At 35.3% G+C, this 24174-nt stretch overlaps 4 protein-coding genes across 10 annotated transcripts; 1 reads left to right on the top strand and 3 right to left on the bottom strand.

Annotated features, from left to right (window-relative positions):
- Positions 1-3891: 3891 nt before the first annotated feature.
- Positions 3892-7012, bottom strand: LOC124405224 (dynein axonemal assembly factor 3). Its single transcript, XM_046879938.1, has 6 exons — positions 6597-7012; positions 6131-6320; positions 5869-6039; positions 5559-5738; positions 4378-4615; positions 3892-4298 (listed from the first exon to the last, which is right to left on the bottom strand). The coding sequence occupies exons 1-6, from the start codon at positions 6841-6843 to the stop codon at positions 3975-3977; spliced, it is 1350 nt and encodes a 449-aa protein (XP_046735894.1). The 5' UTR covers positions 6844-7012; the 3' UTR covers positions 3892-3974.
- A 187-nt stretch (positions 7013-7199) lies between these two features.
- LOC124405539 (mucin-5AC) lies at positions 7200-12383 on the bottom strand. Of its 3 annotated transcripts, none has more exons than XM_046880519.1 (10): positions 12185-12378; positions 11567-11853; positions 10787-11019; positions 10181-10523; positions 9821-10018; positions 9184-9619; positions 8795-8941; positions 8094-8540; positions 7717-7910; positions 7200-7604 (listed from the first exon to the last, which is right to left on the bottom strand). In XM_046880519.1, exons 2-10 carry the CDS (start codon positions 11840-11842, stop codon positions 7356-7358), a joined length of 2523 nt encoding a protein of 840 aa, XP_046736475.1. In that variant the 5' UTR covers positions 11843-11853; positions 12185-12378; the 3' UTR covers positions 7200-7355. The 3 variants fall into 3 exon arrangements, 2 of the variants coding, with proteins under 2 accessions (XP_046736475.1, XP_046736477.1); XM_046880521.1 differs by having other exon boundaries at positions 9238-9619; XR_006929119.1 differs by having other exon boundaries at positions 7466-7604; positions 7717-7927; positions 12185-12383.
- Positions 12384-13084: 701 nt separating this feature from the next.
- On the top strand, positions 13085-22060 carry LOC124405210 (transmembrane protein 268). Of its 5 annotated transcripts, XM_046879913.1 has the most exons (7): positions 13085-13239; positions 13777-14405; positions 14547-14927; positions 15212-15379; positions 18058-18253; positions 20684-20767; positions 21134-22060. In XM_046879913.1, the coding sequence occupies exons 2-6, from the start codon at positions 13782-13784 to the stop codon at positions 20734-20736; spliced, it is 1422 nt and encodes a 473-aa protein (XP_046735869.1). In that variant the 5' UTR covers positions 13085-13239; positions 13777-13781; the 3' UTR covers positions 20737-20767; positions 21134-22060. The 5 variants fall into 5 exon arrangements, with proteins under 5 accessions (XP_046735869.1, XP_046735866.1, XP_046735870.1 ...); XM_046879910.1 differs by lacking the exon at positions 20684-20767 and having other exon boundaries at positions 21134-22058; XM_046879912.1 differs by lacking the exons at positions 13085-13239; positions 20684-20767 and adding an exon at positions 13246-13322.
- Positions 22061-23276: 1216 nt separating this feature from the next.
- Positions 23277-23934, bottom strand: LOC124405211 (UPF0449 protein C19orf25 homolog). Its single transcript, XM_046879915.1, has 2 exons — positions 23733-23934; positions 23277-23586 (listed from the first exon to the last, which is right to left on the bottom strand). The coding sequence occupies exons 1-2, from the start codon at positions 23851-23853 to the stop codon at positions 23366-23368; spliced, it is 342 nt and encodes a 113-aa protein (XP_046735871.1). The 5' UTR covers positions 23854-23934; the 3' UTR covers positions 23277-23365.
- Positions 23935-24174: the final 240 nt, after the last annotated feature.

The raw sequence follows: 24174 nt of genomic DNA, 5'->3' as shown, positions 1-24174 counted from the left end.
AACTTTTCAGCTATCGCTCGCAGCGTATTGGGACTGCGCTTAATCGATTTCTCTCGCGAAATTACGTCGGAATGGGGCTTGCGAAAATTAATTGCAGCTTTTTTCAAAGTCGTCGAAATTTTCGCCAAAAATCCAAAGGGGTTAGCCTTACTTTTTTGGTCATTTTCGGAGTCGAAAATTTCTCGTCTTGCAATCGATTTGTATGACCATCTTTAGAGTAATTGGACCGCCAGGAACTCAAAAAACACATAAAAAACAGCGTAGGACCAGCAGCAGAGAAATGACGACGAAAATCATGAGTTTTTCGGCCGTAACTTTTCAGCTATCGCTCGCAGCGTATTGGGACTGCGCTTAATCGATTTCTCTCGCAAAATTACGTCGGAATAGGGCATGCGAAAATTAATTGCAGCTCTTTTCGAAGTCGTCGAAATTTTCGCCAAAATTCCAAAGGGGTTAGCCTTACTTTTTTGGTCATTTTTGGAGCCAAAAATTTTTCGTCTCGGAATCGATTTGTATGACCATCCTCAGTGTAATTGGACCACCAGGAACTCAGAAAACACATCAAAAACAGCGTAGGACCAGCAGCAGAGAAATGACGGTGAAAATCGTGAGTTTTTCGGCCGTAACTTTTCAGCTATCGCTCGCAGCGTATTGGGACTGCGCTTAATCGATTTCTCTCGCAAAATTACGTCGGAATAGGGCATGCAAAAATTAATTGCAGCTTTTTTCAAAGTCGTCGAAATTTTCGCCAAAAATCCAAAGGGGTTAGCCTTACTTTTTTGGTCATTTTCGGAGTCGAAAATTTCTCGTCTCGCAATCGATTTGTATGACCATCTTTAGAGTAATTGGACCACCAGGAACTCAGAAAACACATCAAAAACAGCGTAGGACCAGCAGCAGAGAAATGACGGTGAAAATCGTGAGTTTTTCGGCCGTAACTTTTCAGCTATCGCTCGCAGCGTATTGGGACTGCGCTTAATCGATTTCTCTCGCAAAATTACGTCGGAATAGGGCATGCAAAAATTAATTGCAGCTTTTTTCAAAGTCATCGAAATTTTCGCCAAAAATCCAAAGGGGTTAGCCTTACTTTTTTGGTCATTTTCGGAGTCGAAAATTTCTCGTCTCACAATCGATTTGTATGACCATCTTTAGAGTAATTGGACCGCCAGGAACTCAAAAAACACATAAAAAACAGCGTAGGACCAGCAGCAGAGAAATGACGACGAAAATCATGAGTTTTCCGGCCGTAACTTTTCAGCTATCGCTCGCAGCGTATTGGGACTGCGCTTAATCGATTTCTCTCGCAAAATTACGTCGGAATAGGGCATGCGAAAATTAATTGCAGCTCTTTTCGAAGTCGTCGAAATTTTCGCCAAAATTCCAAAGGGGTTAGCCTTACTTTTTTGGTCATTTTCGGAGCCGAAAATTTTTCGTCTCGGAATCGATTTGTATGACCATCCTCAGTGTAATTGGACCACCAGGAACTCAGAAAACACATCAAAAACAGCGTAGGACCAGCAGCAGAGAAATGACGGTGAAAATCGTGAGTTTTTCGGCCGTAACTTTTCAGCTATCGCTCGCAGCGTATTGGGACTGCGCTTAATCGATTTCTCTCGCAAAATTACGTCGGAATAGGGCATGCAAAAATTAATTGCAGCTTTTTTCAAAGTCATCGAAATTTTCGCCAAAAATCCAAAGGGGTTAGCCTTACTTTTTTGGTCATTTTCGGAGTCGAAAATTTCTCGTCTCACAATCGATTTGTATGACCATCTTGAGAGTAATTGGACCGCCAGGAACTCAAAAAACACATAAAAAACAGCGTAGGACCAGCAGCAGAGAAATGACGACGAAAATCATGAGTTTTTCGGCCGTAACTTTTCAGCTATCGCTCGCAGCGTATTGGGACTGCGCTTAATCGATTTCTCCCGCAAAATTACGTCGGAATAGGGCATGCGAAAATCAATTGCAGCTCTTTTCAAAGTCGTCGAAATTTTCGCCAAAATTCCAAAGGGGTTAGCCTTACTTTTTTGGTCATTTTCGGAGCCGAAAATTTTTCGTCTCGGAATCGATTTGTATGACCATCCTTAGTGTAATTGGACCACCAGGAACTCAGAAAACACATCAAAAACAGCGTAGGACCAGCAGCAGACAAATGACGATGAAAATCATGAGTTTTTCGGCCGTAACTTTTCAGCTATCGCTCGCAGCGTATTGGGACTGCGCTTAATCGATTTCTCTCGCAAAATTACGTCGGAATAGGGTATGCGAAAATTAATTGCAGCTTTTTTCAAAGTCGTCGAAATTTTCCCCAAAAATCCAAAGGGGTTAGCCTCACTTTCTTGGTTATTTTTGGAGCCGAGAATTTTTTGTCTCGGAATCGATTCGTACGACCCTCCTCAGACTAACCGGACGCCCAGGAACTCAGAAAACACTACAAAAATCGCGTAGGACCAACAGCAAAGAAATTGCGACAAAAAGACCAGCAGCAGAAAAATTGAGAAAGTACGTCTCTCGTTTTTTGGCTGTAACTTTTGATCTGTTGCTCGCAGCGCATTCGGACTGCGGTCAATCGATTCCTCTTGCAAAATCTCGTCGGAACAGTTCATCATCGAACTGGATTTAGCGTTTTCGAAACTGTCATAATTCTTAACAAATATCCAGAGACCGTCCTTACTCCGTATCATGATCTTCGGAGTAAAGAACTTCTCGTCTGTGAATCAATTCCTGCGATCTTTCACCGACCGATCGGACCTCAAGGCTTCTAAAAAAGGCGTCAACTTTGTTGTGGGACCAACAGCTTAGAACATACGAAGGAGATGTGGAAAAACTCAATGATGCATTCATTCCATCCTAAGTTACATCAAATATTAACAATACAATATCGTACGTAATATATTGTGTGTTGCAGAGGTGCGTTGCGCATCTACGCAAGCCGCAATTCGAACTCACATACTCTATAATATTACGACAAAGACTATGTGCCATAACAATTTTCCTAGTCTGCTTGAGATAACGTATATTGCACTCAGTCTTCCAGTTATAATAACCATACTTATTACGTTACATTCAATCATCATTTTGCATTTCTTTTTTTTCGTACTCTTATACTGTAAGTATATGTCACTTTATGTGGTAACTTGTTAAATTACTACACGCTGACACTTGGGCACTCGTACTAGAATCATAGCATATTGAATAAACTGTAAGTGAATTGAAACGAAAACTTTGTAGCAATGAGTTTGTCATTTTCATTTCCCTTCGCTTAAGACCGGTATGAAATTGATGGTTTTTAGCAATTACTTTTGATCCGTTGCTCGCAGCGTATTCGAACTGTGTTAAGTTGATTTCTCTCACGAAATTACGGCGATATAGTGCACCAAAGAATTGTTTGCAGCATTTATCAAAGTGATCAAAATCTTCACCAAAAGTCCAAAGGGTTCAGTCTGACTTTATTTTTGAGCAAAAACTTTCTAGTTACATAATCATGTGGTATGTCCCTTTCCAGACTAATTGGACCCTCAGGAACGCAAAACTAGTATCGAAGGGAGCAAAGGAATATCACTTGAATTATTCAAGTCCTCATATCTCGAACACAAGAAAGGTATTATAACATCCTTCTACATGCAATTCACCACAAAAACACTCCAATATATCTTAATTTAACGTCAAGCCCGAGAAATGGCATGATCTCAGAGTCATCCCAATAGTAAATTCCTGGTTAAATAACTTGATACTATGTGCTCAAATTTGAGTAAATTTTTATTGATTAATATCAACCTATCTTATACTTTAACAATCAGTATCCTGTTTTGTGATGTCCCCAATTTTTTCGTGTGTGTATACATACTCGATCGCAAGAATATTTCGAAAAAAAAAAATATGATCGTTTATTTTAGAATTATACTGGTTGATTGGTGTGATGGGAGGGGCCAGATTTTAGCATGATGGAGTATAAAACACCCAATTTCTCAAAATTAAATTATTTCTTGTGACACTACACTACGTTTGAGAAATCTTGCTATATTATCCTTTTCCGAATCAAACTTATGTATGGTCTCCATTCCATTCTCTTTAGCATCATTAATCAATTCTTTCGTAAATTTCTCCAAATCTTCTTTTCGCAAGTCTACCATGAATTTTCGTGATTCCACAAGTATTCTTGCATTGAGCTTTGCCAATGGTATCACATTTGATAAATGTTTCGTCATGTTATGGGCAATCCAGATCAGGTCAAATTTCTGTATAAATTCCTGCTTGTTTTTATACTTATTAATAGCTGTCAATGGATGAAAGATTACCTAGAGGTGTAACAAGTGAAATTTTATTAGGATTAAAACATTTATTTTGATATGATAAATAAAATGTGTAGATCCATACTTTGAAATCCGGAATATTTTTCCAAACAATTTTTCTCTTCCGACGATCATACTCATCACCTGTCGACCATGTCTCCTGTTCAATATCATTGTTTGGTATTTCTGTTATTATTACTGCATTGAGAAGGGACGGATCTCGATGAGCAGCGACCACATCCTCGCACATGGGTTCATTACATCTAGTTTCGTGTATGGCACGCATAACTTCACGCTCAGCAATGTCGGTGGCTCTCTGTTTTCTGTCAAGTATTATATTACAAATTAACAATACGACTCGGGATATTGTAATTTTAACTTAATATTCATACACTGCGTGAAAAATTTCCATCAATTTTCACTATCCAATAAAGACCTTTCCATTTTTTTTCTTTTCATTTTGTCAACACTCGAAAACACGGAGAATTTGAAAAATTACATTAACACTGGAACTACTAGACCATGGCAGTCAAAATGACTGGTTTTACAATTTCATTCTTAAATTCCTACCTTATGTAACATTGTTCTTCCGCAATGATGTAATGACTTAGCCATAACTAAAAGAGTAGCATAATGAATTTTATTTTTGTTTTATTCATTCTAAATCAAATTAATTTTGTATCATAGCTACTTATACCAATACCAATCGTTATGACTGGAACTTATCAAAGTGTAAAAAGGTCCGAAAATCTATTGATAGAACCCAAAAACGTTTAATTAGATTTCGTCGAACACCATATCCGATCTGGTGTCACAATATAAACATAAACAGAAACATAGCTGTAACGTAACGTAAAACTGCTCATCAGTGGATTTGGGGTTTCATTGCACACAGTCACACTGTATAAGAGAGTCGTTGGAATAGGACCTAATTTTCTTTTCTACAATGATATTTTACAAGCGCTCAAAATGACAAAACAATTGAAATATATTCTTACTGATTTGTCAATTCTCATTAAAGGACTATTGGTGAGAAAGTAATAAATCGATAAACATAAAAATACTCTAATACTACGTATTTTTAACAGACCAGTCAAAATGGCTGGTTTTGGTAGAACTAACATTGTTTCAATTTCGGTAGTTCTAGTGTTAACTGACAGCAACTGTGTATATATGGATTTTAATGATGTACCGACACCATTTATAAGTTATAGTTTAGTTCTGAGTTACATCTGTAAATTGATTTATTTATTTTTACTAGATTACTCTTTTTTTTTTTCAATTCCCAAACTCCATGTAAAGTATGGCCCAACATTAATGTCTCCCATGTAGGCATAGTGTATAAACCCTTTCCCATGACTTATAATGTTGTTGATGAGAGTGGGATTACTCCTTGCAGGTTCACCTTCTATCCATGTGAAGGCAATACCGGTCCCTCTCCAAAATCTGCAGAAAAAATCCATGTATGTATTCGTTCAAATTTAGGCTACTCACACTGACAATTCATGTGTTAATACTGAAATTCGTGAAGAGTGCTCAGCTAAGTACATCATTGTCATAAATTCTGAAGGTTGACCTGTACTCATGGAGCGTTAAATTGGTATTTTCTCTATACTTCAACACCATGTGATAATCCCAGTCAAAAACACCCTCTCGGCAATCGTATCGTACCTCTAATGCTTTCCGTATTCTGCGATCCCAATATTCCATAATGGGAATACCTTCGCAAGTTGCTCTTATCCAAAACCTATAGATGTACATACGTAATAGAAAAAACTTGCATCCGATGTTATTAGGAGAATGTCAAGATAGGTAATGACACCAAATCTGGTACAAACTTGAAAATTGATTCCAAACTATCTCTGTCCTTGTGCTTAAGCTTTTCCAAGTTCACCCACGGACAGTTCACACTTTGTGTTGGAATATCAATCAAGCTCTGAACTCGTTGCACTAAATATTTTGCTGTTGCTGGTCTTAACAGTATGTTTCCCATCAACTCCAAATAATATCTTGTAGCTTCTTGTAGTCCTTCAGTAGGGAATAAGGTACAATATTTGATGGGGAAAATTCCGTGGCTGTTAGATATGCTTTTGGTGTAATATTTTTTTTTGTGAAGGTTGAAAATTCAATGTATAAGGCTAAGAATCCCATATCTGTTCATTAGTTGAAACTATATTCACACTTTGTTGAAAAATTTTTAATAATTTTTGGATCATCAAAGTTTACATTTTCTCTATGCGTTTTCGGGAATTATTCTTGACGAATAATGATTTTTCATTGCATGTAAAATTCTACTAAGCTCACCTAATCCCACTTCAAGGATGGTACTCAAAAGCAGAATAGATCTTGCAATTTGTTCCAGAAATGGTTCTATTACATGAAAGTTGATACTGCGTCTTTTATGCTTGTAGGCTGATGCGATAGTTTTAACAATATGACGAGCATCACCCGAACCTAGGATCAAAACTTCCAGAGGTACATCTAAATCATCGTCTTCATTTTCCCTTATTTCTTGCCTCAGGTCCAATGGTTGACTGTAACCCCACCACATCGCGAATATTTAATCAAGAAATAATATAGATTTTTCTTTTTATTCTTCAGATTGACTATGATCTAAAGAGGTTGACTAATGAATAGACGCGATAGGAAACTAATAGCAGTTGCGTATAGCAACCACAGTTGCTACGGTTTCTATAGTTACGTGATGTATGTACCAAAGTCCCCTACAGTTACATAATCCAACCAATTTTTTTTCAAAAAGACCCATTCTCTTTGTCATCAAGTTTTTAGTTTCATTACCCTTATCATTATATTTTCAAGCGTATAAAGTTAGAAACCCGATTACATAAATTTTAATCATAACACAGCACTTGCTATTTGCCAATTAGTAATGATAATTATAACTTATCACATATAAAACCATTTATTTATTTCACATAATATAGGTTCTATACGATACAGTTAAAAATAGGTATTGTAATAGAACCTCATTCTTCAAGAAGCTTATACTTCTCTATAGTATTAACAATTCTGATATAGATAACTTACAGTTTTAAGTTAAAATTACTTGTCTCTTTTTTTCTGAGCCCGTTTATTTCCGCAACGTTGCAAAATCTCAGTAACATGGCTTTTGTGCTGAAAGATTGCTACAAGCTGCGTGCGAGCCTCATTCATCCCCTCACTAATTAGGCTACTCCGCTGCATATTTCCTTTTATCAATTCATTGGCACGCTCCAATCCTTCCTCTTGCCTTCCTCGGCCACCCTGTTGTGACTCGAGCATTGACAAGGTTGACTTCAATTTTTCATGCACCTAAGAAAATTTGTTCAAATTTATTGGTACATGTCATATTCAGTTGGAAATTTTTCATGGGCTTAAAATTTGTTTGACAAACAATATCCAACATTGCAATCACTTTGCATACTTGTTTTTCAAGATCTGCTAAATCCTCCATCTGTGTTGTGAGATGATACACTTTCCAACCATTCAATTTCTGCAGAACATGTTTTTGTTGTGCCAATTCAGCCACTGTTGGTCTACGCTCTTCTCGCGGGCGCACGTCACTAGGTCTTCGATAATGGTGTAATCTGCTATCGCATCTATTTTTCCATGATGATCCTTTTGATTGATCAAACCAGAGAGAACAAAATAAACCAATTTTACGACCTTTAAATTAAGCAGTCTACAATAGAACATCATGCAATCTCACTTCTTTGCCTCACATCTCTGACTCCACGTAAAGTCGGTGAAGTGGAGGATGTTTGTGAGAATTATTGATATACTTTGAAATCACAATCTTACCTAACAATGATGGTGTTGGTCGGCTTCTGACAGGTACAGAAGTTTGTTGTTGAGTACTGAACGAATGATCTTGCTGATTATTAGAAGATTGTTTTTTATCATGATTCACCTTATCTTTCATTTCTGTTTTAATTTCTTTCTTAATCTTCTCTTCAGTAATAAATTGCATCTCCTCCTCGGTACACCTTGGTTCAGTTAATTCAACACCCGTAAGTTGTTGTTTACGGGGTTTTTTCCGTGGTGACATTTCAACTGTGGGATTGATAGTGATTCTCGATTGTTCAGGCTCTTCATCCAGGCCAGGAGATGAAGTTGCTGACACCGTCGTAGAGCCAGAACTCTGGCAACCACCAGGGTCCCGATCTCCTCTTGGAGAACCCGGCGGACTCGAGGTTGGTACTGCTGGAGGTAAAGATGCCAACACTGGCACTAAATTCTTAGCTGCACCTGCAGGACAAAACAATGACTCAATTACGCAATTATACGAAATACATCCTAACAAAACTAGACAACTATGACTAGAGGTCATTAGTTGTTTTTCAAAGCATTTAACTAACGAGGTACTTATAGAAAATGAAAATAGCTGTGCATAGAACAAAGCTTGAGCCTATACATCCTCAAAACTTAATTACAGTAAAATTTGAGATATTAGTGTATAAGAATGGCTAACTGAATATTAGGAACCTAGTACTGCAACCTACTTTTTGCAGGCGAACTGTCATGGTCTCGCTTTCTTAATATACTTGGTCTAGGCGAAGCGTTAGGCTTAACATGTGGCTCCTCATACCCTGGCTCAACCAGAAGTCTCACCGGTTGAATAGAAGCTTGACGATACTGAGGATATGCACCTACGAACATAACAGAAACAATCCAATAATATCTTCATTATAATAAATTCTTGTGATCCCTAATTTTTCAGTGCTTTAGAATTTCAATAAACACCATATGTTACTTGTAATATCTTTAAGCAAATGGCTTACTGATATACAACCTACAGTTGCATATAAAGTACATCATATGAACCAAACAACTTGAAATCAGAATCCATTTCACGCGCCCTGAAATCCAACTCAATCAACTACACACTTACCAGAAGCTTCAAATGAGTAATAAGTAGTGGATTGTGGGGAGTGCAAGTATTGACCTTGAACAGATTGCGTCGCACCGGACCCAGTGATTGGTGTGTTTGTTGAAACTCTTAGCCCAGGTTGTTGGGTGGAAGTTTTAAGCTGAACAGTTTGAGATAATGCTGTTGGTTGAGTAGTCTTCACAACAGCCGGCATAACTCTTGTTGAAGACATTGGCAGAGGGTGCAGAGGCATAACGTTTCCAGATATCCGAGCAACAGATGGAGAATTTTGCTGGGTACCTCTCGGTATACCAGAGACATTTGCTGTTGTCGTAATGACACGAGCAACTGCACCAATGTTTGGAAGGGAAGTTACTGTTTGAACAACACGAGGCGAGCATTGTTGCGGCTGTTGCGGCTGTTGTTGTTGCTGATGTTGTTGTTGCTGTTGCTGGACCTAATAGATGGAATAAAATATATTCAATGAGAATGGAATATCTTCGCATAATTAACAGTGAGTTTTTATAGTTAGCGAGGATGCAGAAATTAAATGCGGCATTAAGAGAAAATTATATATCACGAAAACAGTAAGATTTTTGAGAAAAGATATTTGTTATTTATAACCATAAGGTATTGTAAAATCGGTTAAAAAACTGACCTGTTGTTGAGGAATCACTATACGACTAACGGTTCCACTTTGTGTGCTCACACCTGTATTGATTGCCAATTGTCTCCCAACATTTGGTTGAATTGATCCAGTTGTAGCTATTCTACTAGTAGTAGACATCACAGGTGCAGATACAGTCATTCGATTGACTGTGCCAGGAGTGGTTAATGGCCTGCTCGTTTGATTTGTCTGAAATCAACAATGAGTTGATTGTATATGCAACGCTTTCAAATCTTTTGAGCACTAATAAAACTGAATTTATAGTTTATCCATTTTTCTAACAATATTATTTGCGAATTCAAAGTAAAAACCAACTGACTGAGGTGATAAGATCTATAAAACTAGAAATACCGGGATCGTTTGAGCCAAGGATCTTCCAAGCTGTGGGGTCAGGTTGATCTGCGGTATTGGCAGTCTCGACTGGGTAACTGGTATTCGAGTAATAGTACTACTACTTTGTAATACTGGTGCAACCAATCGAGCTGGTGCAGAGGAAACTCCCGTAACTACAGTAGCCTGTACTGGCCTCCCAGACGGAGGTGTTATTAGTCTAGTTTGCTGGCTTGAATACACAGGAGTCACAGGTTTCGTAACTCTACTCACAGCTGGGGCAATGTGTCGTTGAGGCTGTGTAGCGTATACAACAGACGTCGCTTTTGGCTGCCACTGTGTGCTCGACGATGTTGTATTTGGACTATTATCAGGAAAATAATAAACAGTAACAACCACAACAACAACAATATAAAGAATTCATATTTACATCCATTATTGGAACTGAATTTAATAAAAATGAGTTTAAACAGAATTCATTCTCAAATGGAGCAAAATGGAGTTTACACAAAACATTTAAATTGGAAATTATCCAATTTGCTACTTGCATGGTTTGAGCTAGGATAAAAAAAATAACAAACAATTAAAGACTTGCCCTATTGACTTAAAATGACAAAAAGTGCATACCCAGGCCTTGAGATCGGTACCGGCTGACTAGTACTTGCTCTAACAATTGGAGTAGCAACCGTAGATCTAGGAGCCGAAATGTTAGCCACTGCAGCTGGACCTCGAGGCACATGATAAGTTGCAGGTATGCTTGAAACGATTTGTGGTGTCTGCTGAGGTTGGTCCCTCTGCCTTTCCACACTGTTTAACATCCCGGGAGATATTATCCTTACCGTTGAACCAACAGGACATAACTGTAATAGGAAGATGTTGAAATGCCAGTCAATAAATCTAGTATTTTGAATTTATCTGTATTCACGTTGGATTTATACTAGAAATTTGAGTAAAAAATTATTGAATGATGGGTTTCAATATCTGACAATATTCAAGTAAACTCAACAAATTTTTTCATCTATTATCAATAACATGCAATATGTAGGCAATTATTACATCTTGAATTAGATTTTGTAAAATTATGTATACGATCTTTGGCAGATCTTTTTATTCAAATATGCTTGCATTCCAACCTGAATCAACCATTGTGAGAATAATGATTATTTTTTTGCTAAATTCTTTGCTACTGGGGACTTACAATTCATTTATAAATATCTCATTATCAGATATTCACATTTTCATAGATGGAAACATTAAAAGCAATATTGACAAAATAATTTGTCCCAATAATACTGGAAACTTTTTGTAAGGTGAAAGCCAATGATTCATACTAGTTGATTAAAATGAGCAAGACCATATCATATACAAACAGAAATATTCTTTAGTATAAATTAGTTTTCACATCACCGTTGCAGTAATTTTGCTCTGTTCTGTTGATACATTTCCAGGTTGACTGAGAGGTTTCATCAAAGACAGTTTTGGATTAAGATCCAGAGATACAGATTTTCCAAGAAGTGCAGATGATGTACCAACAATTGTCTGCTGAGGCTGAATACTTGGAACACTACTCGGAGCAATGTTTTGAGTATTCTGAATCGCAGTTATATTTTGTAAAGTTTGGCTGACCTCCGGTGGCCTCTTTTCGACGCCACTACTATCCAAGGGATTCATATTAGGGTTCATTGCTTTTTTGGCTGAAATATCATCAAGCATTAATCAGGTTTAAATATAGGACAAGTACTGCATCTATATCACAGGGCTGTCCAAGACCCAAATTATTTCTCTCTGTTTTCGTTGTTCACTGATTATTGTCATTTTCTAACCATTTCAACACATTTATTTTCACAATTTCCATAAAAAAGAAGGTGAAAAGTTATAGAGGTTAAATAACCCATTAAAAATTACTATTGCTTCAGCCCAAGATTTTATTAAATTTCTCATATATTTCTAGATGTGTACAGTTTAGCTTGAAAATTGACAGAAGTTGAGAAACTTTTCGGAAGTTGATTACAAACTAGACCGTACCTCTACTACACACCACAATGTGATAGTGTCGTTACTTTAGAAAGGAAGAACGTAAATTAAACACTTATAAAGGAAGTGCGACAATGTTTCATTGATTCTTTCTGTAACTTATCCATTTGACTTGTAATTCAACTTTCAACGAACCAGCTTGTTACTAATTTTTTTAGTTATTGGTTGAAACCTCACATCTGACCGCTACCCGCTAGGAGCCTTTAGCTTCGTGGGGTTCCGAAAACAACTAAAAAATACCTGCTAAGCTGCTACGAGCAAAAATTACCATGGAATTACGAAAAGGTAGAGCGATGGAAATTTACTTCCCTATCCGGCCACTCGGCCAGTGCCAAAATCAGCGCTGCAACATAGTGTACTGCAATTATTCTAGACAACGGATTCACGTTTAATCGGTCTAATATCCACTTTTCGCGACCCTAATGAGATTCGAAATTGCTGGTAATGAGAATAATACTTTTGGCGAAGGGTCCATTCTGTTCGCTTGCAAATGTACTTCATGAACAACTAAAAGCCACTGTTTTCTACGAATTTGCATCCCCGCAACTTCGTATTTTCCGAATTTAGACATTACTCCACAGACAATTCTTTCACTTCCGTACAATCTAAAAATCTCCATTTTTTCTTCTACCTGTAGACTACATTCATCTGTATGAGGACAAGTGCCGAAACATTTTCTTCCATTTTTTCATTCCGATCATGAACAACGTAACTCTAGCCTCCAACTTTTAATTTTCTTTTATTAGTATACGACGCCAATTGAAAATGCACCTGAAATTAGGCTCAGGTTGGAAGGGATTGTCAGGTGACGTGCCATACATGTACAAGTTGTACACTAATATACATATGCTGTATGGATGTATAAGCGATTCCACGTGTACATACGCACCAAAGAGCGTATCAGGCAGCAGGGGACTTGCAGGGAACGTATCCTGACGTCGGTGTCCCCCCTGCGCATACCCTCACCTGGGTCACCTGGCCTAGCCAGGTTCTAGACTCTCTATAGTATGGGATACTCGAGTCGAACGGTTCACGTCGCGTATCAGGTAAGCGAATGCGGTCCGCTGTTTTATTCACACTTTGCCACTAAACGCGCTAATTTGGGCTCGCCTATCGAAGCGTCAAGTAGGTAAACAATTGTCAATCGTAACCATTTTCCGGCAATTGTTTATTACCTGCTCAAGTATTCTTATAAGATTCAATGCGCAATATAATAAATGTACGTATCGTGTCACACCCACACGTCAAAGGATTTACAACATTTCACTCACTGCCAGTATAATTTTCACAACAATACCAACATCACGTAAGTCATTAGAATTTTTGTTACGTACGCACAGTTTGAGTAAAAAGGCATTACGAAATGGTTTCTCCGAATTCTTTTGTGCACTCGTATCTTTAAACTCGGTAATTATATTGTAGAAATATGAAAGAAAATTATTTTTTAATGTTTGCAGTGTTGAATATAATTATTTTTTCGTCATTTTCACTTATGTTTTTAATTGTTTCAAAGTGATAACAAACTTTAGTTATCATTAATGTTAACGAATTCTCAATTTAACACCAAACTCTTGCTCATCCAGAAAAAATGAGCTCGCTGTCTCAAGACACAACCGACGATGTGCGAACATCCAAGTCACCGAATTCATCTGGGGATGTACGGGACAAGACTAAGAATTGGGTCCAATTTGATGATGAAACTCCACCAGAAACGCCAGCACGTTTAAAACCACCCGAGAAGGTAGAAAAATCAAATGAAAATAATCCTGTGGTAATGAGACCAGACACGGTAGCTGTGAATGTTGAGAAAATAGTTAACTCTGAAGAAGTGGTCGAAGGTGCACGAAACAAGTCGAACGATGAATACAGTGGTGCAGTAATAGCCACCGAATCAGTTCATATTAATCTAGATAGATCTGGTCTAAACAGATCTATATCCTCAGAAGGACCTGACCTAAATTTACCATCTGATATTAGAGTGTCGGATCCAAAAAGTGCTTCTTTGAAAACAATTGACCTTCGGGATACTTCGAATGGGAGACCAAGCACTAATAACGTTATTAGCACGCCGATTGGTAACATTAGGCAGGGCTTTGCCAATGGGGACACAATTGTCACACTTTTACCGGTTAACACAAGATGGCCTTGGATTACACCCGCTAAATTTCGACCAGAGTTGGTTCCTGAAGAATTAATGGCTCAGGGTTTAACCGTAAGTTCAACTCATCACTATAACATATTATTATTCAGAGTAATAGTCATGAATGCATTACTTGTGAATTATTCACAGTATTCACAAAGTTATTCACAAAGTGTTTCATAAAACTCATTAATTAAATATTTCATTTTTCAGCTTACAGTAGAAGATTATGTGTATATAATGGGAGTACTTGTGAACGATGTTCGATTCAATATGTACAACATATGCTACAAACGTATTCTCGTTTTATGGATATTTACTGCCTTTGTAGTATTACTGGGATTGTTATTCTCAGGAGTAACAGGATTGACTTTGTTCGGTCTTGGTGTTATGTGGCTAGTCTTGAATGCAGCTGCAATATTTTTGTGCATGTTTGTTAAGATAAAATTGAACCATAATCTAGAAAAATGTATGGCTCAAGTCAACCGCCATTTATTGCGACACAAGATATTACTGGGATTAGATGACCGTGGCAAAATATCATGCCATAAAGTCAACTTGTGTTTTATTTATTTTGACACGACCGATTGCATTGTAAGTATGAAAACGAAAACATGATTGATATTGTAACCATTTCACAGAGCATTGCTGGACAAAGAATGTATCTCATATTAGCTTGATAACCAATTGATATAAAGTAATAAAACAAGTATACAACAAGGAGAAATTGGATTTAAGAGAAAAACGGAAATCTTATTTTTTGTGAAAGCTCGAAATGATGATTTTTCGGAAAAACACATTGAAAAAAGTCCCTTGCTAGTTCAGTACTTGCCAGCGAGTCCCTTGAGTGCCGATTTTAGTCTTACTATTTTTTTCAGAAAAAATTGCAAGAAGTAATTGAGAGGGAGGAGCGAGAAGGCAGAGTCATAGGAGGTGATGAGGCAGCTGAATCAAAACGTAGACAGGACCTGCAACAAAGAATGGATATTGATGACAGTGATATCGTTATACAGGGTAGCACAACTACGAGAGTATCACGCAAACAGGTCAGTATAAATTCCATAATTTCTACGATGAGTCAAACAGTGTGTTGAATGATATTCGTTGCTTGGCAATTTATAATAGTAAATTAAATTTGGTTTACAATCCCATCCACAAATACTAGCATCGAGCATTAATCAGAAATAACAAGAAAACTGATGATGTCTTTGATAGTCATACAAAAAAATATTATGTTTTCAAAGCTAAATTTTTAAATCACCTGAATTCAAAACGGGAACTATATTAAGTTTTATGGCTTCCACATTTCGTTAAAGCTTTGTAAATAGTTTCTCATCTAGAACTGGACTAGAATTTGTACTATTGTCATATCTTTCTGTTAATTGTAACATTTTATGAGGTGAGTCAAGAAACAGGAAGGCAACTGTATTCTGCTTTAAATAAAGCTGAAGTAAAATACCAAACAAAAATTTTCGAAAGATTTGGGAAAATTATGCCACAACTCATATTATTTGACAAAAGAAAATTTACCATACGGTTCTAAATAATTGCCCTAAAACGAATTTCAAAACAATTTGATAAGATATCGTTTATGAAACTATTCGTTTTACTTTTGTATCCAATTAAAAGTATCCTACAGTTGCTCTTCATTCTTTGACCTACTTTGTGGTATTACAATGTAAATTTTATCAATACCCGATCACACGTATCATATTATTTATTTTATCACGTCATTACAATTATTTTACTTAAAATGATATATTAGGCAAAGGGCGAACTAGTACTTTGTCGGTACGTACAACGATGGGCTAAGGACTACTTGCGACGACGTTTGGATTGGACAGTTGAGGAGGAGGGGGGTAACCCTTCATGTCCACGTCATTCCGCATCCTCTTTATGTCCTTGTCAATATATTGAGGAATGGTTAAGAAATAAGCCTCGTATTCAGGGTAGGGATTTCTGCCCTGCATGGAGTGGGTTTCTGAGGGATAGGGGGATCTAGCAATTGATCAAAATGTACTTGATGCATTATAGTTTTTCCTCCAGAGCTCAATGTTAACATTGTTATTCTCATGGACAGTTTGTTTTTATATTTCTAATCAAAAGGAATTAGTAATTATTCAATTCAGTTATTTTCTGTTCTGAGTCTTTTAAATGTTAGCTTCTACCTCAAAATTTATGTCTTGAAATGGTTATATTGATGACAGTTTATCAGTTTTTTGTGATACGACGTGCCAAAATATGTTTACCTTTATTTTGGTCTGCATTATAAGTTGATTCGAAAAGATCGTCCATCTTGAGGATCTGCATTTTATATAAAGTTGAAATGGTTGATTGCTATTTCAGAAACAAGTTATAGAATTTAGAACAATGGTGGGAAAAAATATTCATATAGGAGGCCATAGATTATGGTAAAAATGTTGAGTGAATCCCAGATTGAAATAGATCTGAATAAGATATGCAATACCGTGTTGATTGATGTTAATCTACGTAACACATAGCAGCAAGAAAGTACTAGTTAAAACTTGGATTTGCAGGTTGAAAAGAAAATCCATTCCAATACTGTTAAACTTTCGAAATGTATAGAAATAATGTAATACTAATTTAATTTCACAAATCTATTTCCGACCTTCTTCCTATTTTGCTCTTTACATCACATAAAAAAAAATTAATTGTTCGACAATACCCAAGATAGAACTGTATTTTTATCATATTTATAACATATGTCATTACTCAACAAACATATGTATATTGAAATAATCACATCAAGTTCTGTCAATTTCGACTTACGTTAATATTTTTTCAATTTCCTTTGAGAAAATATCTGGCATTGTTAGTCAATATTTGTACTAGTATAAAATGCATGAAGGTATTGAATTTCAAACATTTGAATGTGAAGTGGTATTATTGTATGCAGTATTATTCGAATACACGAACACAATTAAGTATTTATGTTTTGAATAACAATGATTCATTCCATAAAAACGTGGCAGACATAAATTTTTTCAAATAAATCTATACACGCAAGAGGTTTGGAGTATACAATAAAAAATGTTGTAAATTTGTAGTATATGCATCACTTTGCAACTAAATTATACATCTCTCAACCGTTCCGTGTTACAAGTTGTTTCTTTGAATTGCTTGCATTACATGCTACATTTCACTTCTTGAAGTTGAGTCAACTCTTAAAAATCTTCAAATAAAAATTTGTTTTCTGAGATTTTAAGAATATTTTCGAATACATTATATAAATTAATTAATTTTCTCTACTGAAGCATCAAATTTTGTTGACCACTGTGTTTTGTATTCTAAATTTAGCATTATTGTCAATAATGTTGAAGTACTGTCCACATTATATAGATGTAATTGTACAATGCTGAATAATTATTATTAGTGCTTTAGTTTTTTAACAACTGCAGATTGCTTATTTATTTACTCAATCTGACTGCTTTTTTTGGCGCTTGTAATAAGTCACGATGAGCCAACAGATTCTGCAGTTTTGATGGCAGTGACAACATAAAACACATTTCACCAATACTGGGAAGTTGCATGGCCATTTTGTATGTCGATTGGGTGTTTTTACTAAATTCATAACCAAAAAAACTAATCCCGTATGCTGCTATCACCTGTTTTCTAAAAATTCAGCTATGCACAAACTTACAATTAATGTTTATTACCTAAAAGTAAATAGAAGGTATTGAACGGTGCTGGTCTGTGTTGGTAGGAGCGGGCGGAGTTGCTGCTGCTGAGATATGCGTCTAGATGGGCGCGACACTTTGCAAGGCGCAGACTTGACCTGGTTATAGATTCCCAGGAACGAAATAGAACTGTTGTGGGGACATCGGTCGCACCACGACACTGCGTCTCCGCCCGCTGCCCCTGCCAGTTTATAGAAGATCACCTCAAATACAAACCCAAAGGCAAGTTGACCATACGTCGATTCTTTTCAATTCCAAATTATGGCTTCAAATGATAGGGGCAGTGTATGATCTGTGGAAATTTCAAACGTACCTTTATTTTTCCAAATTGCATTCTGAAACAGATGTGTGCTGAAAATGTCCTAGTTTTATTGGTCGGTTGGTCAGTATTAACTTTATAACTAAATGAAACGATAATTGTAAAGAGATTTGAAGAATGATTAGAAAACACCTGATCTGAAAACGTTATTTCTCACATCGTAAGATACTTGTGTTAGATATGTGACGCAATGGTTACCTTTCTGACGAATATTCACTCATTGAATGTAACATGAAACATTGCACTCTGATACATAACCGTATAAAATACAGGTACTTAATGGGATGAAAGAATTTTTTTTGAAACGCTTGAATCTGAAAAGTTCCTATTCAATATCTCATTATGGCTATAAATTTTTCAGTATTCAACGAAGAATACATACTTTGCACTAGAGCACACTTCGGCATATTTGTCACAAAATAGCACTATACGTTGCACATTTTTATTGTTATTCCATCCATTTTTTATTTTCACACATTGCGACGATAAAAACTGTACGCACTGCTATTTAGTCACACTGTAAATAACCCATTATACTTTGGTTGGAGTTTGACAGATAACACACTTCAATGAAATATTGCAACAATGAGGCAAGTCAAAGGCTAATGTTGAAAATTTCAAAGTTGAAGATTTAAAAATTCATGAAGAGTAAATCAAATTGCTTCATCATTGCATAATACCATTCTCTATTCTATGTCGATTATACTAGTTTAAGTGGTGTATAATTGATTATTTTGTTTGAGCAGTTTGATGAATAGTTCTTTGTAGTGATCAAGATATTTCATTTATGGATTTTAAATTTTTTCGTTAATCTAATTTAGTGCGCTTCTCCAATAGTACCTCTTTCCCTATTTCGTACTCAAACGCTTCCCCCACCAATGGCTAAGTCCTATGGCTCTTAACACAGTGCCCTGCGCTATGCGTGCGCTATAGTGCTTTCCTTGGAATCAAAGTTATTTTCCTACACACCCATCAGTGGCAGCGTTGAAAGCGGACTATACTATTACAGAAATATTGAAAAAAAGTGATAAAATCCAAGTATTGCTCAATCAAAATATGTATATATAACAGCTATTTTAAACATGCTTTTTGGTGGTAGATCTTTGGTATTTTAAAAGACTGACTTTGCAATCTAATTGATCTATGTATTCATAGAAAAAAATCTCATGTTCACAATACTTCATAAATATTGGTGCTAGAAAATCGAATAAACGATGTTGTATGTATTATAGCAGTATTCAGATTTACTTACTTACTTATTTACTTATTATGGAAAGCAATGTGTATAATGCAAGTTTTAACACATTCAACTCATCTTTGCAATGAGAATAATGTAAACCATAATCGTACTATACTTTATACGCTGATCAAATGGCAGTAAAGAAGCAAATATCAGTTCAGCGGTCTTTTAAAGACAATAATAATTATAATATTTGTACAGTAGGAATTTGAAATTCATTACCTTGATTGATTGTTGCAAAGCATTCTCGGGAATCATTGAATTGGTATTGATCATTTCTACTGTACGAATTGATATATGTTTTTTATCACACGTACATGAAAAGTGGGGCTTTGGTAATAAACATGTAACACTTCAATTCTCCGTCCCTATTGAGTTTGGTTAGCTAATTTTAGCATTTCCAATGAAGTATAATTAACAAGCTTAGATTAGAGTTCTATAGTTCTTACTCAATGTTACACAAATCACCTGGATTGAATTTATAAATTCTGAGGTAACAAAAACAAATGCAAAGCGTTTGATATATAATTATTAAAGTAACAAATGATATATTTTTATGTACACATATTATGTATCCTTGTTATAAACTGTATTAAATACTTATTATACAATTTTATTTCCGTTTTTTTCTCATTTATTTCCTCATATAGATCGATGTCATCTTCGAGTTACTTACTTCATTACCGATTATTTGTTCAATACTATATTTTTTTTGTTTATTCAACCATCATTCATCTGCTTTTACTATCTACTTTCAAACAAGGGCTCAGTTAAAATTGGTTGTATGCCCAAGTTACTAACAGAAAGTAGAGAGCGGAAAGGAGTGAATATTTGTTACTATTTGAGCATGTAATACAGTAAGACAGTGAATATCGAACAGAGGTAAAAAATCTGTGTTCATCGCACGCATTATAATTGACATTGCACTGCTTACCATTTTTTAAATTGCTGATCATCCGTCGTTGCATTGAACAAACGACAATAATTAAAAAGAAACTTCACTTTTTACAGGGAGTCTTTGCACACTTTTTAACAATTGGTTGGGTTATGAATAGAACGTTGTGATTAATATTAACATAACAATTTCACGCAGCTGGACAAAAAACATTACAGGTGGCAGTTTTATCGGATTCTCAGACACATTAACTGCATACAGCTTGTTCACAATTACCAACTTTGTAAGTATTAGAAATGGGACTATAATAAACATGTATTGAATTATTAATTGTAATGTCAGTCCGCTTTGGTTATATGGCAAATAATTAGAATAAGTTTTCACAAAGTTAATTTGATTCACCTTTCCGCTAACAGAATTATTTAACAACTGCCATCTTGACATTAACTTTAAATACAATAAGAAGGCGCTTGAAATGGGCCTGTTTAATTCATTTCACCAATAGGTTTGCACCTTTGGCCAGACACAAACACTACACAAGGCATCTCGGATATGTTTCGACCAATTTACTGTACGTTATTGCATCCTAGATTGTAACAAATCAATTTGGCTAATGGCATACTATAACTCATTCTTCGAATTTTACAGGATATCCACCTGGTTTCACTTGGTGCGCTTATCTTAGTGATCCTGCTGTTAGAGTCAACACGTTACCAGATTTAAATTACCATTAATACTAATTGTCTTACAATTAAAACTTGATGCACAAAATTCTTGCAACTTATTTTTTCAGTCAACTCAATTTTTTTTTAAATCCAACTAATGAATACTGAGTGCTTGGCAACTCATTTTACAAAATAATTTCATGTTCTGATGAATCAATCCATTATTTATCGTAGAATTATTATGTAATGCGAGAACTTTGTAAAGGCACCTGAGTTCAAGCAAAACATAATAGTATTCTCTTGGAAGAATATTGTGCCTTTGATACGAAGTTTGGATAAGAATAAATAGATTTTGACGGGTCGAGAATGTATCGATATATACAATGTGACTGAAAAGTGCCTATTTATTAGTTTGCAAAAAATTATACTAGCATTCTCAAATATATATCTATTGCTTTATAATTCTCCAATGTGAAATATCTTCACATTTGGATTTCAACAAACCTCAGATGTATAAAAATATATAAATATTGCAACTCTGTATGTGCAAATATTTCTCAATCAAAGAATCCACTTTTGAAATTCACTAATCACGATCTGCTTCCGAATTTTGCAAACAAATCTACTCCCAAGTGGTATTTTAATATTCTATGTATAACTACTGTGTACAGGCATTAATCCATTGATTCAAACTTTTATCCATATTTTCAAGTTTTCCATGTAAGTTTGAAGATTCATGAATGGTACTTTTCAAAAGTGGCTTTAAATCTGTTGAGCGTCTTGTCTTCCGAACAACTTGACAACAGGAATCAGATTCAAGTGCACTTTGATTATCTTATTGTACAACATTCCAAGTCTAATATTCGCAGTATATTGTGAGTACATGTTTTTTCTTTGCTGATCGACAAAAATAAGTAAACAGACACTTATGCATACTGTACACTAGGCTTCAGCTAAGATGATTTTGCAAATGAGAAATTGGAAGTTTTCGGCAAAAACTTGTTATACTGTGTGGCTGAAATTAATATGGTAATATGCACTGAAGATGTAATCTTTGCAGGTAGAGAGTAACTATTGAATTACTATTTGAGCTATTGCTAATGATGATGTTAACACATTCTTCAGTAAGGATCTTTGCAGTCTACAAAGTATTTTTTATTTTTATTCTTATAATTCTCGATAAGTTCAAAGAAGTAGTAATTTGTGAGTTTAAAAAAAACTCATTTGAAGAATTTAATTATCACAGATGAATATTGTGATGTAGCATAAATTATGTTTAAAGTAAAATTGTGCCTTTTATACAGGGTGAATAAACCTTTCTAAACCTCGTGGTAAGGGAACTTTGTAGCTATGAACGATGACTTGGAAATATTTATGTGAATTTAATCAAATATTTACACGTGATAAATAAGTAGTACTGTTGTGTCCCGTGGGAATATTTTAATTCCTGACATACTACAACTTGCAGATACCCAAAATCTGTTGGTAAAATTTGAATTTAATTTTTGTAAGTGGACTGTAATAATAAAAAAAATTTTAAATCACGTTACAAAACAGCACATTACGCACATTCCATATGACATATCGCAAACGAATATTACAATTTAGAATCTCAAGAGTATATTTACCTTCTTTTAAGTGTGTACCTATATGCGTATCTCGATGTTGAACGTCCATATACCGTAGTTTAAAGGGGCTAGAGTTAACAAAAGTCTTTGAGACAGTAAATTGGTTTTTGACAAACTTAATAGTAATGGAATGAAAAAAAATTGTATTTGAAGGAGAAAAGTTTCACACCTCGATTTCAGATACTTTGAATGTGATGTCTAATTTTTTTATGTTTCAAATAAATTTTGAATCATGATTCATAAAGGGACATTAGGTGATTCCTTTACAAAATAGCTGTCCAATTTTTATAAACTTGTTCATACTTTACAGTGAAAGAGTTTTTACCATTACTAAATTTAGATTACGCTTAGTGTCCTCGAATCCCCGAGTAAGTGTATTAAAATAAGTTAACAATATCGAGTTATTAACATATCATCTGTAGTTTATAACGAAATATGTTTATCATTACATTGAATTAAAGTAAATTAGGATACATAGTACGTAAAACAATTTATAAGTATATTACTTTTTAGCTAGATATTGAAAATTACATTTGTTGATTATACTTATGCATATTGTGATTACACATTATAAACAATCATCATTGTTACTGTTTAACAAGGGCATCTTGAGCTTGTTTCCTTATACCCTCAGCCATCCTTTGCATCTCTACATTGGCACTTTGCAATGACTCATTTTTCATCGACAATGCGCCACTTAACTTTTTTAAACTTTCTTTAACATTTAAATATATTTTCAACCTTGCATACACAGATTCTGCATCATTCGTATTCATCGGATAATGCAAATTTTCACCACCGGATTCCTCTATAAATAATACAAGTTAAAGGTATGAATTTTCTCAAATTTCTTTAGCTGATTATATCGACTTTGAATAAATAAAATATTAAATTAGACATGAGAAGTTATAATTAGTAATCCAGTAAATTATTATTGATACTTGATCTACGTACCCTTGTTATTGAATATGAAAACCACATCATCTTTATTCGCATTGAGAATATCTTCCAATACCTGTTCAGGTAATAGCGGATGAGGCCTCGGCGGTAAATTATTTTTTTTATTTCCAAACATATTCAGCTATCAATTTTCTTTTTATACAATCAATTAACTTTCTTCACATGTTTTAACAATACTGGCGTTGACAGACTTCAGTCAACGATACTGGTCAACTAATTTTTAGGTTATTTATAATCCCTTGGGAAGTTCGTAGTTTGAAAATATGCAATAAATTTTTTGTTACCGAGTGTTACTGCAGTTTTACTTAGTTTTTACTTGTGACTTTTGTGAGCACTTGTGAATCTAGATTATTACTGCTTCGTGGTCTAGATCACTAGATTTTGACGTGCAGCACAGACTGCACGCACCAGGTGGCACTTTTCTGCTTTTTCGGCA

This window comes from Diprion similis, chromosome 4, assembly GCF_021155765.1.
Source record: "Diprion similis isolate iyDipSimi1 chromosome 4, iyDipSimi1.1, whole genome shotgun sequence".
Taxonomy (NCBI): Eukaryota; Metazoa; Arthropoda; class Insecta; order Hymenoptera; family Diprionidae; genus Diprion; species Diprion similis.
Note: the sequence above shows the minus strand (reverse complement) of the source record. Positions and strands in the feature narration are given on the sequence as shown.

Excerpts from the sequence above, each read along its gene's own strand:
- LOC124405539 (XM_046880519.1), bottom strand. The coding sequence starts at position 11,842 with ATGAACCCTAATATGAATCCCTTGGATAGTAGTGGCGTCGAAAAGAGG. Across the intron at positions 9,620-9,820 it reads TAGTGATTCCTCAACAACAG|GTCCAGCAACAGCAACAACA; the intron begins GTCAGTTTTTTA and ends TCCATCTATTAG. Across the intron at positions 8,541-8,794 it reads TGACAGTTCGCCTGCAAAAA|GTGCAGCTAAGAATTTAGTG; the intron begins GTAGGTTGCAGT and ends TTTGTCCTGCAG.
- LOC124405211 (XM_046879915.1), bottom strand. The coding sequence starts at position 23,853 with ATGTTTGGAAATAAAAAAAATAATTTACCGCCGAGGCCTCATCCGCTA. Across the intron at positions 23,587-23,732 it reads TTTCATATTCAATAACAAGG|AGGAATCCGGTGGTGAAAAT; the intron begins GTACGTAGATCA and ends TATTATTTATAG.
- LOC124405210 (XM_046879912.1), top strand. The coding sequence starts at position 13,782 with ATGAGCTCGCTGTCTCAAGACACAACCGACGATGTGCGAACATCCAAG. Across the intron at positions 14,406-14,546 it reads TAATGGCTCAGGGTTTAACC|CTTACAGTAGAAGATTATGT; the intron begins GTAAGTTCAACT and ends TTCATTTTTCAG. Across the intron at positions 14,928-15,211 it reads TTGACACGACCGATTGCATT|AAAAAATTGCAAGAAGTAAT; the intron begins GTAAGTATGAAA and ends TATTTTTTTCAG.
- LOC124405224 (XM_046879938.1), bottom strand. The coding sequence starts at position 6,843 with ATGTGGTGGGGTTACAGTCAACCATTGGACCTGAGGCAAGAAATAAGG. Across the intron at positions 6,321-6,596 it reads CATCCTTGAAGTGGGATTAG|GACTACAAGAAGCTACAAGA; the intron begins GTGAGCTTAGTA and ends TCCCTACTGAAG. Across the intron at positions 4,299-4,377 it reads AAAATATTCCGGATTTCAAA|GTAATCTTTCATCCATTGAC; the intron begins GTATGGATCTAC and ends TTACACCTCTAG.